At 37.7% G+C, this 21,280-nt stretch overlaps 1 protein-coding gene across 1 annotated transcript; it reads right to left on the bottom strand.

Moving 5' to 3' along the window:
* Positions 1–2,722: 2,722 nt before the first annotated feature.
* On the bottom strand, positions 2,723–18,717 carry grin3a (glutamate receptor, ionotropic, N-methyl-D-aspartate 3A). The gene is made up of 9 exons (XM_059545330.1): positions 17,597–18,717; positions 12,293–12,897; positions 8,409–9,459; positions 8,153–8,298; positions 6,641–6,756; positions 6,386–6,537; positions 5,748–5,912; positions 5,534–5,604; positions 2,723–3,570 (listed from the first exon to the last, which is right to left on the bottom strand). The coding sequence occupies exons 1-9, from the start codon at positions 18,308–18,310 to the stop codon at positions 3,234–3,236; spliced, it is 3,357 nt and encodes a 1,118-aa protein (XP_059401313.1). The 5' UTR covers positions 18,311–18,717; the 3' UTR covers positions 2,723–3,233.
* Between the last annotated feature and the right edge of the window lie 2,563 nt (positions 18,718–21,280).

Here is a 21,280-nt window from a genome sequence, read left to right on the forward strand (position 1 = left end):
TGAGAGGGGACACAATCAGCACACACGCCTTCAGACTCACTGTCTTTCAGCTGAACCTCTCCAGTCACAGGCTGTCCTAAGAAAGCAGGTGCAAACGGTCCATCATGTCACTTGCAGAAAATCTCAAAATATTAATGATAAACAAAATGACATATTCTTCTTCAGTTTCACAAAACTTGAAATAAAATAATATAAACAATTACTATTATATATTACATAACATTAAAATACGATAATAACATTAAATTTGAACTGTAACTGCAATACATTTATCTGTTGAATACTTTAACAAGCTGCATAACACCTCAATAAAAATTGGTTTTGTATTGTGTGGGTCTCTGGGCAAGACCCTTGTGCTTAAGCTAAATGAGTGAGCTGATTAAACAGTACAGATTAAACAGAAGTATTAAAATGAACAAACTGATTTAGACATTGTCAAACTTTCAGCATTGCAGTCTTAGTTCTAGCAGCTACTATCTAACACCAGTCCGTCATTTTTCTTCAAGCAATAATAGGATTATTAAAAAAATGTTCCAGAATTATAGATGATATTAAGCTTTTGCTTAAATAACTCTTGAGCTATTCACTTTTAAGAGTATATTTCACTTTTACTTTTAAGAGAACATTTACAGGTGGGTTACTCTTGAGCAGTTTTCTAATGAAAAGAATGAACTTTTACTTGTTGTAGGATATATATATATATCCATGTTAACTTCAGTAACAAGTAATACTACCACAATAATATGTTTACATTTAGAGAGCAACCTTATTGGTAAGAAATAATAATTTGAATGACAAAAGACTAACTACCTTTCATGATGGAGTACTCCTTTGAAGGGTAACCAAAATCACCAGGGTAATACTGCATCAACCAAATCTGACCATTGTAATGCTTTGAAAGTGTACACTCATTCAGCGCAGTATGATAAAGCTTAAACAGCCCATGTTACATGTTTTCCCATAAGATCAGCTTATATATGTTTAAATGTTCAGTAGCGCCATGAGTGCGAGTGCTTTTCACAACCTCAGTTTTCATGAACTTTTTCAAAGAAAACTTCCCATCCAATTCAGATTTTTACATGTCCTGTCAAATGTAGCCAAAACACCCTTTTTTAACAGTGAAACTCTATGCACATGAGATACGGCCGAAGGAGATCAGTCTGTGAAAAACAATGAGTTTAATTCTCTAGATATATGGGCAAATAAAATCGAGTAAACAAATCATTGGCCATCAGCACCAAATCCTCATGCCAGCTGTGCAGAGAGTTTGAGAGTGAAAGTGTTGGCTTGATTGTTGCTTCAGGGTTTGAATGACTTGAAGTGATTAACGGACCAATGAATCAGAATATCTATCATGATTCAAGTCATTATTGTACAAAGACAATGAATAGTTGACATAAATCTGTAATAAATATCCCAAGGGCTTGCAGATCATTCATGTAGCAGGGCACTGAAGCAGCATCGAGCTGAAGTGTAAGGATGGTTTAACTATGCCACAGAGGAGCCAACTTTGCCTATAGAGGATTCCTATTCAGTCTCTGCAATAATTAACATCTGCTGAAAATATCTGCCTGCTTGTGTTCTTATGTTTGTTCTTTACAGTTTGTCCTACAGTTCAGTACTCTAACATTTTACTGAACAAGATCTGTGTGAATGATCATAGAGGGACATGAAAAGGTTTTGTTATCTGATATTCTCTTTTGATTTATTCCCTATTTGAAGAACAAAAAGGTTGCAAATTTTCAAACGGAATGTAATATTGCACAAATGGAAACATTTTATTCAAAAGATTCCCTTTTATTAACCCTGTGAAAATGTATATTAATGTTAGTTAACAAATAACTGGTTTGACAACATATCCTCACACTGCCCAAATGGTGTTCTCTCTGTATTACTTTTTTTTTTTTTTTGTGCTGTCAATCGATTTAAAAAATAAAACATTTATTTATTTATTTATTTGTACTATTTTTCTGTAATTAATCCCATGCACCTAACATTAAAGTTTTTAAATATACTTTTATACTGCAATCATTTCCCATTTAATCTTCAAATTAATGTAGAAACAACATAAAGACAGTATATTTTTAATTGTTCAATTGCATCGTTTTTTTTATTTAAGGCGAGTATTATCTATCTATCTGTCTGTCTGTCTGTCTGTCTGTCTGTCTATCTTTCTATCTATCTATCTGTCTGTCTGTCTGTCTGTCTGTCTATCTATCTATCTATCTATCTATCTATCTATCTATCTATCTGTCTGTCTGTCTGTCTGTCACTACTGTGTGAATAATATGTAATCATGTAATCCATAAAAAGTAACTGTAGTCTGATTATAAGTATTTTGAAATGTTATATAATAAAATTCTAAGTGCTTAATTTTTGGAATCTGATTATGTAATCCAGATTGCTTGTAATCAGCGTTAATACAATGCGATGATGTTAGCCAATCACAGCAGAGGGTGTTTACTTCTGTTTCTAGAAGGTAACACGCCTTTCACTTCAGTGTTTTCAGTGAAACTGCAATTCATGACTCCAAAAAAACTGTTTTGTTGTTTGTTTATAAATATTACTTGTTTCTAGTCAGAATTTTAAACTAGATCCATCATCATCAAACCAGATCTAATCTTTTAGTCAAAACTCTTACAGATCATTATATTGCAAATAGACACTTGTAACTTGTGATTAGAAGTTTGATAAGATTTGAAAGAATTTAATCTCAAAGAAATATTTCTCAAAGCCATTTTAATTCATAGAAACATAACAATTCAAGGTTAACAGCATTTGTTCAAGGTCAACACTTTCTCAGTACATCTCTAGAGACGACGGCACGGCTTTCTTCTTAAAAACAAAAAATCTCAGCTCTGTATATCAATATGCAGGAGACGCTATCTTACATCACAGTTTGACACCTTAAATAAATATCTTTTCGACGCATAAATGTCTTCCCTTTAGGCAGATATGCACTGTCTTTTTCCACTTTGCCGCATAAAAACAAGGTATCCTCAGAATTTAACTTCTGGGAATACAGAAATACACACTACTTATATCCGAATTCATTTCTTCTCTAGTCCTTTTTTTTACGTTCAGTTCAATGAGAAATAAAATGAAAAGATTAAAAAAATACTTCAGAGAATGTGCAGTAAAAGTCTTGCTTCCCTTAGGAACTGCAATTGAAATAATCAACCGGTAGGTCCAAGCTTTTGAACAATAGAACTCCAGCCAAATCTCCTATGAGTCTAGGACTCGGTTGAAGACTTTATCTTCTGATTCTGTTCCAGCTCTTTTTTCTTCTTCATGGCAAGCTGTAGTTGCTTTTTGATAAGCTGGATTTGTGTTTCCAGGTCTGTCAGTTCCTGTACTATGGGGTTCTGGGAAAGGCCAAGCAAGTCGTTTCTTCCGTTCGATGTGGCCTGTAACGGAAGCTGTCTATTGTCCTGCGGGGACAGCAGCTCTTTACAGTGAGAACATTCCAGGTCATTTTGTTGTCCCTCTTGATTGGACAGTTTTCGTCTGTTGCAGTTGGAGGTTCCCAAAGAGTTCCATGGCATTTGCTGGTTGTTTCCAACATTGCAGCTTAATTGGGACAAAAATGAAATTACAATATCAATATTGCATGTACATGTCATTATTGCATTTTATTGCATGTTCATGAGATGCCACAATCATAAATAGATTTTTTTATATGTCAAATATTTTAATGAACTGCCTGATCTGTTTCATAAAACTGGTCTGACAAAAAATTATTTCAAAATCATTTCAAAAGGCTTGCAATGCTGTAATATTGTGTAAAACTTAAGGTGTTTTATGTCATTTTTGAAGCTTAAAAGCTCCAGTTAAATGAAATTAAATGAAAAACAGCAACAAGTGCAATGTTGCAAAAAAAAAAAAAAAATCTCTTTGTTTGTTTCAGTCAAGGAATAATGTCATTGTCTGTAGTGTAATTTAAATTAAATAACTAATTCACTAAATTACTCTTTTTCAGTAATTGAAATAAAGTTGAAATAAAATAAAATATGTAAATTTGATGAAATACTTGAGAAAAACTGCATACATTTGCACTAAGTTACACTAATTTACTGATTTGTTTAAAGTTCTAAATTAAAATAGCACTAAATGCAAATGTCCCCAAACCGGACACTCTCCGGCCCTTGGCTGCGCCTAGAAATTCTGTCCATAAAGATTATGAACAGAACTGGTGTCAAAGGGCAGCCCTGCCGGAGTCCAACATGCACCGGGAACAGGTCTGACTTACTGCCGGCAATGCGAACCAAGCTCTTGCTCCGGTCGTACAGGGACCGAACAGCCCTAAGCAGGGGACCTCCTCAGACCAGGACCTTCAGCGTGCACTGGGACGGTTTACAGCCGAGTGTGAAGCGGCTGGGATGAGACTCAGCACATCCAAGTCCGAGGCCATGGTTCTCAGTCGGAAAAGGGTGGATTGCCCACTTCAGGTTGGTGGAGAGTTCCTGCCTCAAGTGGTTCAGGTATCTTGGGGTCTTGTTCACGAGTGAGGGAAGGATGGAACGGGATATTGACAGACGGATCGGTGCAGCTTCTGCAGTAATGCGGTCGCTGTCCTGGTCTGTCGTGGTGAAGAAGGAGCTGAGCTGTAAGGCAAAGCTCTCGATTTACCGGTCAATCCACGTTCCTACTCTCACCTATGGTCATGAGCTGTGGGTCATGACCGAAAGGACAAGATCCCGGAAACAGGCGGCCGAAATGAGCTTTTTCCGTCAGGGTGGCTGAGCGCTCCCTTAGAGATAGGGTGAGAAGCTCGGTCACTCGGGAGGAGCTCAGAGTAGAGCTGTTGCTCCTCCACATCGAGAGGGGTCAGCTGAGGTGGCTCGGGCATCTATTTCGGATGCCTCCTGGACGCCTTCCCAGGGAGGTGTTCCAGGCATGTCCCACCGGGAGGAGGCCCCGGGGAAGACCTAGGACATGCTGGAGGGACTATGTCTCCCGGCTGGCCTGGGAATGCCTCGGGGTTCCCCCGGAAGAGCTGGAGGAAGTGGCTAGGGAGAGGGAAGTCTGGGCGTCTCTGCTTAGACTGTTGCTCCCGCGACCCGGCCCCGGATAAGCGGAAGATGATGGATGGATGGATGGATGGAAATGTAAAAAAATTGCTAAAACTAAAATTTAATATAAAAGCTAATAAAAATAACATCAAATACTATAACAGTTTATAAATAAAGTCAAATTTAAGTAAAATATTTATTTAAAAATGTCTTTTTTAATTACTTATAATCTATCAGAAGTGTTCAGGATTTTAAAGAAAATATAGTTATAAGTAAAGCATATTAAAGAACTTGGTGTTGTTAATGTGAGTGTAAACATAATGAAATACTGGTAAAGCTTGTAAGAGAAACTGTATCCTGTTTGATTCATATAATGTCAGAAAGATCAATCCATTTTGTTTATTTTTTTTAATAATGCACTGAAAAGTTTCCTGAGAATGACAACTCTTCAGCTCTTCTATTCAATGTTGCTTGAATGCTAGACATTATTTAACAGCTCCTTCGTTATGAAAGCAGTTTACCTTTTCTCCGGTTTTGCAACCGTCTGTAATTTGTCTTCTTTGAAAGTCGGGTTAAGTGCTCGATGTAATCGCTGAAAAAACAATTAAATTAAGTGTCATTAAAGAAAACTAGCATTGAGAATTACAAAGTGAGTAATGAGCAAAGCATTCCTGTAATGCTGCACTATAATTATCTGTAATAAAACCATGAGTGGAATTTTGCAGATTAACTAACTTGACTGGTGTGGAGCCAGTACTTAAGCTGTGACGACTGCTGCATTCTGGGTATCAGCCAGCGATGGACGATGTGTTCACCCAGTGTGGTGAGGAGAGACAGGGCCAATCCAATGCACAGCATGACAAATAACCCTGAGAAGTGCTTTATCCCCATCTGTAACGTCTGAGGATGACAACAGAAAGTCAAGCTTAGAAAAGAGGAATAGTTCAGCCATAAATTAAATTTTGTCAGTTTTTAGTCACATAAAACCCCATATTCTTCTGGTTATTCTATAAGAAACTAAATGAGATGTTTATAGTTTGAGTTTAACACCATTTAACCATCACAAAATAGTTTGAATGATTTGTGCACTTTATTCCAAGTCTTCTACGAGGAACAAATCATAGTTATTATCCATTTCACCAGAGCTCTCAAATCCCCAACTGAATTTAACATGCAAACAATACATTTTTGAATGAATAAAGAAAACAACACATTATTAGAATGACATGAGATTATTAAATGATGTCGAAAGCGAGATCTGAAAACAGAAGCAAAATAATAGAGTAGTTTTTGTATTTGGATGTAAAAAAAATAGCTGTATCTAATCTAGATAGATGATAGTATTTCAGATTTTTAGTTGCTATCAGACTCACCTCTGTGACTGCAAAGCTTCTTTTACCACAGGGTACAACCTTATACCACTTATCATGCAGCATGTCCATAAATCCATCAGATTTGTACTGACTGACCAGCTCAGAGATATTTGAGGTCAGAGGAGAGTTCTGTTTGAGCCCAATGCCATAGCCTGTGGACGGATGGGAAATATATTTTTGATCAGCATGTGCACAGTAGTTCATTCACTCCATAGCTTAGAAACAATAACAAGTGAGAAGCATTCATTTACTGGCCTTCAATCGCAAAAGGCTTTCCCACTGTCAGCATCTTGCAGTCTGCATCAATAGACACTTCATAGTCTAAAAGAGCTTTGTCCATTATAAAAGCATCCAGCTTTTGGGGATCATCCCTGGAATAGCATCAAACAGTTTGCTATTATATAATAATACATACATTTGCTACATTCAGACATGATTTTGTCTATGGAGATACAATGTAGTCACATTAAGAACATTTAAAATTGGTAATGATGTTGAATCAGTAGAACCGCTAGAACCAAATAAATACACACTCATAGAAAGGAACACAGAAAGTTAATAAGCCCAATTTACTACTAGCAGTAACATCCTTGTTTATCCTATGCAATTCAAAAAGTATGTTATCTTGCACAAACACATGCTGGATTGATTTAAAAGGAGAGACCTGGCTAACCTCCTTAGGAAAATATTGCAATTTTCATCTACTTCTCCTGAAATCTATTCATTCTGCCCTGCTTGAAGGAATTCTACACTGTGGCAATATTTTGGAGTATGCGGTCTGATTTGAGGACTGCATCAAATCATGTGCCGAAGGTTGTGGAAACTCAAAAGAGGAGTTTCAGACTTGCAACAGAGGATGTGAAAGGAGAAAAACCTCTTCTAAATTTAGTTAAGTGTGACCTATCGATCACTCAAGTGACATCTGGGAACCTTTGGCACTAGCTTATTTACTTGGATCGTAAAGTATTTTCTAAAAAAAAAAAAAAAACAAATCTAAATGTATACTTTTACTATTATTACATTATTACATACACTTATTAGCTCACAAATCTTTAGGTTTAAGTGCCCTTACCCCCAAAAATATATTATAATACAGCACAACCTTACTTTGTTAATATTGCAGATTAAAGAAATGTATTTTTCAAATATAGCCTTAATGTATTTAATTTAAACATTATACATCGGCTACATTACAAATTAAAATATATAATAATAAAGTATGTTTTAGACAATGCTAAATGTTTATATATATACAGTACATATTGGACAACAAATATATATATATATATATATATATATATATATATATATATATATAAATATATATATATATATATATAATATATATATATAAACATTATGTGAAAATTAAGGTTTGCTATAAGGATTGTTTGATATTTAAAATCTATACTTCGCATTGAGTCACATCATGTAGTATGTAGGTATATATATTTTGCATGTATTGTTCAGACCATTCCAGCAATGCATGTGAGTCAGATCATGCAGTGAGAAGGAATAAGTGTTTTGCATGTAAACGGGTGTTTGGCAGCCACCCAGATCGTGTAGCGAGTAGGAAAGTCTTCAACACAGTCCAAAAATTAGTCAAACAAGTCTATTCATTCCTAGTCTTGTACAGTGGAACCACATGGATTTGTATGACACTGCAAGAAGCCTAAAGCCATCAAAGAAGGACATGGTAGAGGGCATCCAGTAAATTAGTGCTGCTCCACTGATCGATACCACTTTGCAATAACGATTACGACTTACTTAAGATGATATATCCCATCAGGTGTTGTAGGGACATTATATCGTCTCATGTATTCATGCATCTCTGGGAAGCTTTTTTTCACATAGTCCTCAGCACTGCTCTCCCGAACGGTTCCAAAGCGGAAACCTTGTGATGGATGGTGGAGCTTGAAAGGCAAGAGGACCGGTTTAATCAACCAGGAAGTGTGTTTTTAACCTCTAAGCCTGTCAGTCATTTTGACATAATTTGAAAATGATAAGCACAAGTTACTCTTACCTTGGGATCATGTATACCTGAGAGTTGCTCGTAGGTTTTCTCACCAACCATTACAGCGGCGAGATTAGCCGTGTACGTTGAAAGGCAGAACAGACAGAATATGGCCCAGAGGTTCATGAGGAATCTGCCGGTCCAACACTTTGGTGGCTTAATGGCGGCAGTCCTGCCGAATAGAATTGCGTAGCAAACGTTTAACGCAGAGGAGAAAGAAAAGACACGGTCCCTGTTCCTTCCCCTCGGAGTCATGCCGAAAGGGCTTTTCCACTCATACAAGGTCAAGAACACGGCCGTCACATGTAAAGACACAAATATTCCCAGCCACATACTCCAGTGCAGGGGCCACATGAAGGCCCCGATAGGTGCGGCCGTGTCCATAGTCCTGACAAGGATTCCCAGACTGGTGGAGAAAAACGGGCTGGTGAAGTCAATGACCTGACTGCGTGCTGAGTTGATGCTAAAGGAAGTGACAGCCAGATGTGCCGCCCCGCTCATGAGGTCCCCGACCAGTCCTGTCCAGCGACCGTTCTTGTAAGCTCCATATTTCCCGTCTCCCACAATGTAGAGGTTGAAGTCAAACCTCATGTCCTCTGCTAGCTTCTCCAAAAGATCAATGCAATATCCATAGCAACATTTTTTTAACTCCATTGGGACGCTGTCGTTGGCACCTTGCAAACCCTGAAAAAGACTTTTCAATAAGGATGTGTCATTTGTTAGGGGATCAAGGCACAGCTGGCCAGCCGGGCACAAGCCTTCTTCATCAACGTCTCGGGTGAAGACAAATGGATGTTCTACCAGGGTGACGACGCGCAAGTGTAGACGTGAGGAATGCCGCCAGTCCGCTCCTCCCTGAGACTGTCTCTTATTAGGCCAGACACCGTAATCCATTACCACTTTGCCTTGCTTCCAGCTGCCGAGACGTGTCCACATGGGCTTGCCTACTGGGTCATGCTGGAGATTCCAGATGAAGGTATGGCTTTCAGAGATGATGATAGATTCCTCTTGAATATTGATGTAGCCACTCAGGCCGTCAAAAGACGTGTTGGCCATGTATCTAAGAATTAAGAGAAAACCATAAATCAATCCAATTCACAGAAGTCCATCCAATCTAATTCTGACAAATGCAATATCAAACCAAAATGAACCTGATTTACTTTTATAGCCACATTTCTCTGATCTAAAGGACCATTCACACCCAGAACGATAACTACTGTATAACATCTGAATAATCGTTCAAATTCTTTGACAATAGAGAAGTGGATGAATCAGCGGATAAACATAACCTAACCTAATCTAAAAAACTCGTAGTAGTTTACCTAACACAATTTTTTTCTGTTTTATTTGAAATTATGTAGCAGTACAGAAGTGAAATGTGCTTGTGAATGCCTTGTCATGTTGTCTTTAAAGTCCACATGAAATCTAAATTTACACTATGTACTCTGTTAGCACACATTTCTAGACTTAAGGTGAACAATTAATTTGTCATTTAAAACTGATATTATGGATTTTTTTTCTGTCAAAGTTTATATATACAGGTGCTGGTCATTTAATTAGAATATCATCAAAAAGTTGATTTATTTAACTAATTCTATTCAAAAAGTGAAACTTGTATATTATATTAATTCATTATACACTGACTGGTATATTTCAAATGTTTATTTCTTTTAATTTTGATGATTATAACTGACAACTAAGGAAAATCCCAAATTCAGTATCTCAGAAAATTAGAATATATCTTAAGACCAATACAAAGAAAGGATTTTTAGAAATCTTGGCCAACTAAAAAGTATGAAAATGAAAAGTATGAGCATATACAGCACTTAATATTTAGTTGGGGCTCCTTTTGCCTGAATTACTGCAGCAATGCGGCGTGGCATGGAGTCGATCAGTCTGCGCTCTGCTCAGGTGTTAGGAGAGCCCAGGTTGATCTGATAGTGGCCTTCAGCTCTTCTGCATTGTTGGGTCTGGCATATCGTATCTTCCTCTTCACAATACCCCATAGATCTTCTATGGGGTTAAGGTCATGCGAGTTTGCTGGGCAATTAAGAACAGGGATACCGTGGCTCTTAAACCAGGTACTGGTAGCTTTGGCACTGTGTGCAGGTGCCAAGTCCTGTTGGAAAATTAAATCTGCATCTTCATAGTCATTCAAGTAATTCAAGTTGGTAAGCAGCAGGAAGCATGAAGTGCTTTAAAACTTCCTGGTATACAGCTGTGTTGACTTTGGACCTCAGAAAACACAATGAACCAACACCAGTAGAAGACATGGCATCCCAAACCATCACTGACTGTGGAAACTTTACACTGGACCTCAAGCAACGTGGATCGTGTGTCCTCTCTTCCTCCAGGCTCTGGGACCCTGATATCCAAAGGAAATGCAAAATCTGTTTTCATCAGAGAACATAACTTTGGACCACTCAGCAGCAGTCCAGTCCTTTTTGAAGTGAGACGCTTCTGACGCTGTCTGTTGTTCAAGATTGGCTTGACACAAGGAATGTAACAGCTGAAACCTATGTCTTGCATACATTTGTGCATAGTGGTTCTTGAAGCACTGACTCTAGCTGCAGTCCACTCTTCCACCACTTCAAATGTGAATCTCCCTCACATTTTTGAATGGGTTTTGTTTCACAATCCTCTCCAGGGTGCGGTTATCCATATAGCTTGTACACTTTTTTCTACCACATTTTTTCTTTCCCTTCGCCTCTCTATTAATGTGCTTGGACACAGAGCTCTATGAACAGCCAGCCTCTTTTGCAATGACCTTTTGTGTCTTGCCCTCCTTGTGCAAGGTGTCAATGGTCGTCTTTTGGACAACTGTCAAGTCAGCATTCTTCCCCATGATTGTGTTGCAAACACCTGTAGCAGGTGCTTTGAGTTAATTAGCTGATTAGAGTGTGGCACCAGGTCTCTTTAATATTGAACCTTTTCACAATATTCAAATTTTCTGAGATATAGAATTTGGGATTTTCCTTAGTTTTCAGTAATAAACATGAAAATTAAAAGAAATAAACATTTGAAATATATCAGTCTGTGTGTAATGAATGAATATAATAAACAAGTGTCACTTTTTGAATGGAATTAGTGAAATAAATCAACTTTTTGAGGATATTCTAATTATATGACCAGCACCTGTATATATATATATATATATATATATATATATATATATATATATATATATATATATATATACACTGCAATTAATGTTCAGAAAGTTCACTTAAAGAATGAACTAATTGGTATTTTTTGTTGCAACCTTTACACGTGAAACATGTGATGCCTAGCCTAGAAATCTAGATGCACCCTAGCGGCAGCAAAATGTATTTCGCAGCCTAGAGTACAGTCTAGCAACTCTCAATACACCTTCTAGCAGCAAAAACCCAGATTGGGTCAGGCCAATCACGTCGTGTATAGAGCAGGCGGGGCGGGCTTAACATATGACGACAGAGAGTTGCGACGGCTGCCACTTGAAAACAAATAATGGTGGCTGCAGCTGTCGAACAACGATCTTTTGAATCGGCTTTGGCCGCGACTCTGGAGGACTTGGAGTTAAGTTTCTCTTTAAGAAAAGAGCAAAGAACGGCACTTAAGTCATTTTAAAAAAAGGAAGATGTGTTTGGAGTTTTGCCGACTGGATACGGAAAAAGTTTAATATACCGCTCTGAATACGTCACCTTCTTTGTTGCTCTGATTGGTTGTAGCGCTATCCTATTGCGTGCAGAGGGATTTTGAGAGACAGCTGTTTATCCCGCCCCTCGGAGTAAGCCTCGTCTATGGAGAGTTTCCAGACTAAACATCTTGATGTAAGTCTGGCTGGCCAGGCTATGTGATGCCATTTAAACAACACAAATATTACGTAATATCAAGCAGTGTGTCAAATCAAGTACCTGGACAGAAAGGTTCCTGATGTGAGATTTTTAGTCTTAAGTCTAGCCAGACAGTTTGTGATGCCAGGAATCAGCGCCAGTTCTGGAGACACAGTGGCAGCCGATCCCACTGCTCGTGCCACCAGCTCTAAAGCATCCTGGACATAATGATCCAGCGAGGGCTCACCCATGCCACCATGTGCAAGAAGGCCCATGGGTAGCCCCTCTGTCCGTAATTCCTCCACATTCTGAGAGTCTCCAATAATCCAGTGGTAATCGGGAAGAATTAGGCCTAACTTCACAATGGTAGTAAAGATTCTCCTTATATCCCTGATGTCACATCCAAAGGTCACTATGGTAGATGTTGAGTCCTTGATGGAGTCCAGCTGAACTTGCAGGGACATTTGAAAGTCACTTTTGGAGCTGCTGTTGGTGGACAACTTGAGAACCGTACCCAGATGAAATTTGGAGTTGTTATGGAGCAAGAAAACAAAGTCTGAAATGTTCATCTGTTGACACATCACCAGACTGACATCAAACCAGTTGTTCATGGACAGCAGGGAGAAGATGAGATCTGCTTGGGAGGTTTGAGGGTTTTGCATGGCCATCTGGAAATGAAGAGAGTTCTGTTGAGAAGAAACAAATGTGGTTATCATAACAAAGTGATGAATGCATCTTTTAATACATGCATGGCCTTTTTAGGCAGTGTTGTGCCTGAACGCGTTCATTGAACGATAGTTCATGAACTCGTTCATATTTTGGGGCGAACGTGAACTGAATGTGCTGTATTACTGCCTGATGAACGTTACTGTGAACTCGTTCATTCTGGTGTCTGTGAATGGCACGCTCTCTCAGGTTAACTTCGTTCAATAGGGTGCCAGATTTCTATGAGCCTTCCAGGCGAAAACCCGGCTACAACACAGCGTAAACGGGTCTTAATATGTAGCGGAAAAACACCCAATCTGGCAACACCAGCCACCGTCCGCCGCATGCGAGACGCGTCATCAAAAAAAAAAAAAAAGCATGGAGGCAACAGCAGCATGTAGCAAGAAGGCGTATGATGATTTAAAAGAATTTTATGATGTTTATGACTAGGTCGGTGAGAATGGGAGACAAAGCATTAAAGCAACAATGGGGAAATGCTGTCCCCTCAATGCTAATGTAAACCCTGGTTGGATAAGCTTTCAAAATTGGATATGAAGATGAAATCTGACGCAAAGCTTCATTGTTAAAACTGATAAAATAAGTGCTGTCTGTGATTCTATATGGGCTGTGGCAATAATTTTGAAAAATAATAGCTCGCAGCAACATATGGAAAAAAAGAACTATGAACTAGTTCATTTTTGGAACTGAACTTTCAGTTGAACTTTTGGAACTGAACTTAAAGTTCAAAATTTTGTAGTTTGAACTATGAACTGAACTAGTTCATTTTAAAATTTGTGAATTGAACTTTGAACTAGTTCATGTAGAAAGTGAACTTTCCCAACACTGTTTTTAGGCCATTTAGTATTTTTGACTGATGACTGTATGTCAAGTTAAAACAAGTCCAACTTTTAAAATACATTTCAAGAACCTTCTAGTCTAGCTGTTTATGAAAGAAAAAAACATGACAGAAACACGAACTTGGGCTCAGGTAAATCTAAAACCAGCCTAATTATACAGTGCTTCTTTAAGACAGATTGGTCGACCACTCTCTCAGGCAAATCTCCATCTAGTTGATTTTACACACCTCTTCCTGTCTGCCAAACAGAGGGAAGGCATAAATTTTAAGCTCAACAGATATTTATCATAATGCATGATTTGATGGACAGTCTCTTTCTGTTTACATATTGAGTTTCTGAAGCAGAATCTCAGACGAGAAAAAAACAACAACAACAACAACAACAACAAATATAATAAGATTTCCAACATAGTGTCCAAGTGAGTGTGCAATTGTTTGCTTCTGAAAACAGTTACTTTAAGTGCTCTCTGGTTCCATTTGTGATGCATGGAAATAGAAATGCCTCTAGAGGGGCAGCATTTCAAACTAGTTTTAAACATTTGGAAGTTGATGAATCCTCTGAAAATGGTCAAATCAGGCCAATTTTTGTTTATCTGTTCAATTGGCATCTTCAAATGCTTTGAACCAACATTACATTATTAACATTATTAACACAGTTAATTATTAACATTCTTTACTTACATTTGACTGTATCATTTTACTCTGTCCAAAAACAAAAATACATACAATTAACCACAATTATCTGCTTATTTTTAAATTTTAGCAAATTTAGGTCAATGGACCAAAATACTACTTTAATTGTTTGATTTATCAGTTACTTGAGATGGGCATTAACATGACCAGGAGCAGTGTTGTCAATTCTGCAGTTTTCCTGCATAATTTGGCTATTTTATTAATTTTTTTATTAATTAATTATTATTATTATTATTTTTTTTACTGTTGCCACTGGTTGTTTTTTTAGTCCGTGGGAAACTCTCCCTGGAACGCAATTTTGGAGTGATTTTGAAAGCCATTCCCTCCCATACACAATTTTGGAGAATTTTTGATTAGATGGTCCCCCTCAGAACGCAATTTGGCTGTCAACCCTGACCAGGAGTCAAAAGTGCTGTTAACTCTAATGAGTCTCAGGACTTCCCATCAAAATATGGATGTAGGTCGATTTCAGATATGGAAACATTGCCCAAGGACATCCAGAAACATTAAAGGGTTAGTTCACCCAAATATTAAAATGATGTCATTAATAACTCACACTCATATCATTCCAAACCTGTAAGACCTCCATTTATCTTCTGAACACTGTTTAAGATATTTTAGATTTAGTCCGAGAGCTCTCAGTCCCTCCTTTGAAGCTGTGTGTACGGTATACTGTCCATGTCCAGAAAGGTAAGAAAAACATCTTGGATCAATACCACAACTGAGTGTGTGTGTGCACTTTGGATGGGTTAAACGCAGAGCACGAATTCCGAGTATGGGTCACCATACTTGGCTGTATGTCACGTCACTTACTCAATGTTTTAATAATATAATAGCTATAACATGACATTGTCCTGCTAAGGAAATTAAGACCTTAACAGACACTGTCAGATGTTTATCTGAGCCATTTAATTTCCCCTGATCAGAAAATCAAATAGGAACTGATTAAGGAAAAGCTTTCCAGGGATTTATTTCAAGATGTCTTAACAAAGTCTGACTTATTTTCTGTAGGGTTGCCATGAGATCTAATTGGTCTAACCAGTGGGAGAGTAATAAGTACCACTAACAGGTTAAGAAGAGACATTTAGAGGTTTCGAGTGTCTACTTCATCTGGAGTATGTTTTATCTAGAGGCCCTCTAGTAGAGGGAGCAATGATTTGCAAGCTGGGATACAGCCAAATATTACTGCTGGGTCATAAAAAAGCCCTGGAGGGTGATACAATTATCTGCATTTCCAGCAGCTTTGAAGATGAATGGATAAAGATGGGTGATTTGATACACCACAGTTCTTCAGGCCTGTCGAGAGTAGCTTGATGGACCTATGGTTCGTCTTCTCATAACCTTGAAATATCCCAAAAGGGATTGAGAATGATAAATAATGAAACAACTAATGTTGTGGAATACAGTTGTTTTAATTATCCTTAATAATATAGACATCTAATTGTCGCCTGTGTTACAATGGAAACTATTATGGTTACTTTCTTCATAACATAATTATATTGTTAAAAATCAACAGAATTTGACCAGATTGGCACAAATTAAACCAAAACATTCATAAAATAAATAAATAAATATTTAGATGCAGAAATAAAATCTTAAATCTTGATTTTATGATGCCTTGGTGATCAATTATAGTGTCCTGTATTCCATGTTATTAACAATGTAGTCAACAATTCATTGAACTGTTAACTCCAAAATGAATAGGTCCACTGTACTTGAACTGAAAATAAATAAATAAACGACAATGATTTTCCCTTTGGGCAGTTTTGCTGCTGATGTTTTCTGATTCATTCATTCATTTATTAAAAAAGAAAGCAGTAAATAAAAATCAGTAAATCAGAAATCAGTAATGAGCACACTGAGATACTAATTGCTGGACAGATAACAGACACTGATTCTGAGCTCACAGAGGAATCTGATCAATCTCACATGATCCATGTAAACAAGGAACTGACCAGAAGATGGTGCTAACTTCTAAAGATCGGATATCAAACAGCTCAGCCCTCAGGGCATTCAGAACAACGCAAACAGCTAGATGTGTCATCATTTTTTTTTTTCACTATAAAGAACCAAGGGAAAACACACATTTATTTGAGAAGCAGGTTGAAACAAAGCTTTGAATCAATAATCATCATGCATTCATTCTCTGTCTGTAGTGTATTGTTTATAACCCCCCCACCCCCCTCCCAAATAAAATCCTTAACTACCAGTTGATCATTCATTTTTAATTCCAGTCCAGTTCCTCAGTTCCGACCATGTGTCATCTAACTGAACTTTTGTATAGAGTCCCTCAACATTTACATTTCTAAATGAAAGAAACTGAGCTCTCCAGAAACTATACAGTATCTCAGTGCTGTAAATGTAAACATTAATATAATATTTTTATGAAAATAAACACAAATGGAACACAAATTTAATTTGCCTCCCCCCTTATGCCATCAGACTGCAATTTAGAAAATATAAGCCTATAACGTTATAATAACCAAGTTACGAAATTATGAAATGCAGAAATATTAAATGTATTCATGTGTATGTTATTTTATGTTAATTTTATAATAATAATAAACATTTTACAACTATGTTATTTAGCTATATAATTATTTTTGTTAAAATTATTTTATCTCACAATGGTGACAATTACACATTGGATATTGGTATTCAGTTTCAAATCATTCCATATTATCAGCTCATTCTTAATTTAAGATAAGTCAGTATTTGTAATATGTATATGACAAACATTATTTTTTTTTTGCACCCGACACATATGCAGTGATCACAAGATAAAACACACATGTATGTGAGAAGCAGCAGGTTACACCAAAGCTTTGAATCACTGAGTGTGATCATACATACATCCTCTGCCTGTAGTGTATTGTTTATAATGTTTTATAACCTCAATAACTACTAACATAGTTGATCATTCACTCATACTTACAATGCAGTTCCTCAGTTCCAAACGTTTCAGCATACTGTGTCCTCTAATTGTACTTGTATTGTGCAGTCCCTCAACATCTACATTTCTAAATGAAAGAAACTGAGCTCTCCAGAAACTCTACATTATGCAGCTGCAGACCAGAACTGCCTCAGTGCTGTAAATGTAAACATCAATATTTTTAGGGAAATAAACACACCTGACTCTGGCGTTTAATTTCGCGCTGGACGACGCTGATGACTGGAATCTGTAGCGTTGTGGCGACAAATTCCAACTTGACCAGTTCGTCCCTGTTCTGTGGGAACGCGACGATGGCAGAGACTCCTTGCACGACGACGGTGTGGCAAACACTTTGCAGGAACGACGCGGGATCGCCACAGGTAGGTGTAGATGAGGAGGAAAAGGAGAAAGCAGGTAATTCTCCCAGTCCTGCTTCCACAGCCATGACTATCTCAAGGCTGAGGTTGTAAGGTAAAAGCCCCGCCACTCGATTGAGGCTCTCTGTAGCGAGTAGAACAGAGTCTCGAGGTAGAAACACAGCGTCCGGACCCACTTGTTTGAGTGCGCTTTTACTTTTGGAGGCCTTGTGGGGGTTATTCGCTGAGTTTTTAGTCCTAATGCCCCTCCAGCCTTGTTCGTGCCTACTTTGGGTGATCGCGTCCCACTGTTCCCACGTTTCTCTGTCTGCATCCCAGTCCGTGTCTCTTCCTCTGAAGGAATCCTGCCTGAACACTCGAGGCTGCAGGTGCAGAGCTCCGACTCTCACCGTGTGTCCGATCCTCTTCAGAATCTGACATGGCTGTGGATGCGCCAGAGATGCTGGGGGAACAAGCAGCATCATCAAAGCGCTTGGCGCAAGTAAGGAGAGCCACAGCAACCTGCCCAGCGCACCCCAGATCAAAGAGCCCGGCATTACTCCAAACAAGCCTCGGTTAAGCTCTGGAAACGATGGGATCCGTGTCCACAGCGCTGGATAGATGATGGATCACCGGTGAATCTAGACGCAGCAAAGTTGCGCTCCTCTCCAAGAGGCTTCTGAGGGATCGCCAGCAGTGCACATGTCCAACGCGGCTCAAAACACTCGTTGCTCATCTCAAAAGCGTTCATGGACAAAATATTCGAGAGGGTGTTGTTTTTACGCGCTTTCCAAAAAGGTAAAAAGGCACCCACTCAAATGCAAAGTGACTGTAAAAACCCAAAGACGCTTATATTCTCCAGATCAACGTAATGGAAGTCCGAGGATGTGAAACACAAAATGCAAATTGCATTTAACTTTATTATTGCATCCAAACCTGTAATCCATCCTGAATTTGATCATGAAAAATCCTGACGGATCTCCAAAACTGTAAATAATTTATTCGCAAGCTATGTCAAAAAAGAAACGAGCGTTTACATGGGTTATATTGCAGTTTAAACATATAACGCAGACAATCTCCCAGAATGGCACTGGAGTAGTGCAAATTATTGCACTGGCTGTACTGTGCGTTTAACCCGTTCACTGCTGCACTCTCACCTTTGCTATACAGTACACAGACATTGATGGATTTAGATTACTGACAGTACATCTTTGCAAAATTTTTTTAAATCATTTAAATGATATAAATCAGGCTACTAACCAACTAACTTTATCATGCTGAGATCTATTTGATCCAATTTGATTTTATCTGCATAGCATTTTTCACAACACAAATCAGATTTAAGATATCACAACAGTGAGCAAGCTAAAGGCAATAATGTGGCAAGGAAGATGTCGTTTACACTCATGCAGAGAAAATATGTAGTATCTCCAATTTTCCTTTTATACATCACAACACTTTATCGGTAATAGTAGCCAAAAGAAGTTATACACCAATTTTGATGAAAATAGTTCTGATTTGTTCAAAAGTCTAACCTTTCTAAACTAGCAGTGCTGTCATTCTATCACTGACGCAATCACTGCCATGAATCTCACACATCATTCTTTTGTTGACACTATGCAGCCAGAGCACCGGATGTCCCCTGAGGTCCAGGTTTCTCATAGCTTATACGGGTTAAACAGATGACCTTCTAACTTTATCTCATCAGAATTGAGAGGTATTCATATGCAAAATGTTCTAGAACATACTTTATAGTAAAACAAGTAATTTGACATTGTTATAAGATTACAATTATTAAAATGCACTTTTTAAAAGTGTAGTTAAAGTGACATGGAAGTGTCTCTCTTTATGTACACTTGAGTGACCTTTTATTTAATTTATATTATATTATCTGCAAGTCCAGTTCACTAAAAAAATATAATTTGAGAACCAATACAAGTGCACATTCTATACAATTAAATACAGTTCTTTTTCACAAGGGCCCACAAAGTTTCTGGCTCCATTTTCAGCAAGGGTTGGAAGGAAGCCAATAAATAGCGGATTCAAAAACATTGAGACTAAATTTGCATAAACAGTATATGCATTTTTTTTATTATCAAATGTGAAAATATTGCATTCAAATGTAAAAATAAATGAATAAAACATGTTTGCTCAAAAATCTGAGATGGACCCCTGTTTGAATGGGCATGATGTACTAAAACATTCCTTCATTTTAATTCAATCAAAAAGAGGGAATGTCTTCTTTATTTAAATGACAAAACAAATTCTTAATTCATGGCCATGATAAATATATATGTTTTGTCTGCATGTCCTGTGTTTAATTATTATTTAAATAAACAGTTCTGCTATCTTCCGTGCATGAAAATGCTGGGCAATCATGTACAATTTTGCTTGCTTAATTATAAAAAAAAAATCATTTTTATACTGTTTATTGCATGCCACCCTCAAAAAAAAAACCTAAGTGCATGTTGCCCCTTCATAAAAAGATCACCAGATGATCACTGGATATACTGTCTTTCTTGTATGCAGAACTGGATCACGGTCCTTTGAGGGTTTTGGCCATTGCTTAGAACCGCTGCCAACTTCCCTTGTTCCCTTCTCTTTTCTTCTCTGCCCATACTCTCCCTTCCAGCAGCCTGTCACTCACACGAGATCACAACAATTAGCAAGCATGCACTGATTTATTAACTTCTGAAGTCCTTCTCTGTTTTTCATAATTCAAGAAGGAAGAAAACACATTCGCAATGTTTGCTTCATGGCTGAATTTAATAAATAAATAAATAAATAATAAATAATAAATAAATACATACTGAAAAGCAGCTTGCATGAGAACTCTTTCAAATATGTTTTTTTCTGTATATATATAAATTAATTTTTTAACAATAAAATCCATAGTGCATGCGCTGAGGCAGGGGTTTTCAAACCTGTCCTGGAGGACCACCAACATTGCACATTTTGTACTATATGTCTCCCTTATTTATCACCTTATTTAACACCTGATTTAACTTCATCAGCTCATTAGTAGAGACTGAAAGACCTGGGTGTGTCTGATAAGGGAGACATATAAAGTGTGCAGTCCTGGAGGTCCTGCTCTGCGCTGAGGGACCCGGTTCATAGTGGTTATTGCACTTTAATGGTGTTCAGCTTCCTTTGACAGTCTTTAGTCATGCAGACTGAGGTTTTGGAGAATATTGGCAGTCAGAAGCCCAATTCCCTGCTCATGTGGTCTATAATCCAGCACCGATATAAAGCTTTTCCAGCATGGACACAGATCATCTCCTTTATTTCACATTTTTGTTAATGAAATTCCATATTTCCAGTCTAAATCAAATGGCTTGTCATTCAGATAAATGGCAGTGAGATGTAACTAAACGCAGGATGATTTCTTTAAATCACTAATTATTATTGATTTAAAAACAAATGTGGAATGAATGAATGACATCCTGGTAATTACCCCAGCGTGAAATCTACCATATAGAGGGCATTAAACTCAGAGCTCAGAGCTTCATCATGAGAGAGGTGGCTTT

This window comes from Carassius carassius, chromosome 49, assembly GCF_963082965.1.
Source record: "Carassius carassius chromosome 49, fCarCar2.1, whole genome shotgun sequence".
Taxonomy (NCBI): Eukaryota; Metazoa; Chordata; class Actinopteri; order Cypriniformes; family Cyprinidae; genus Carassius; species Carassius carassius.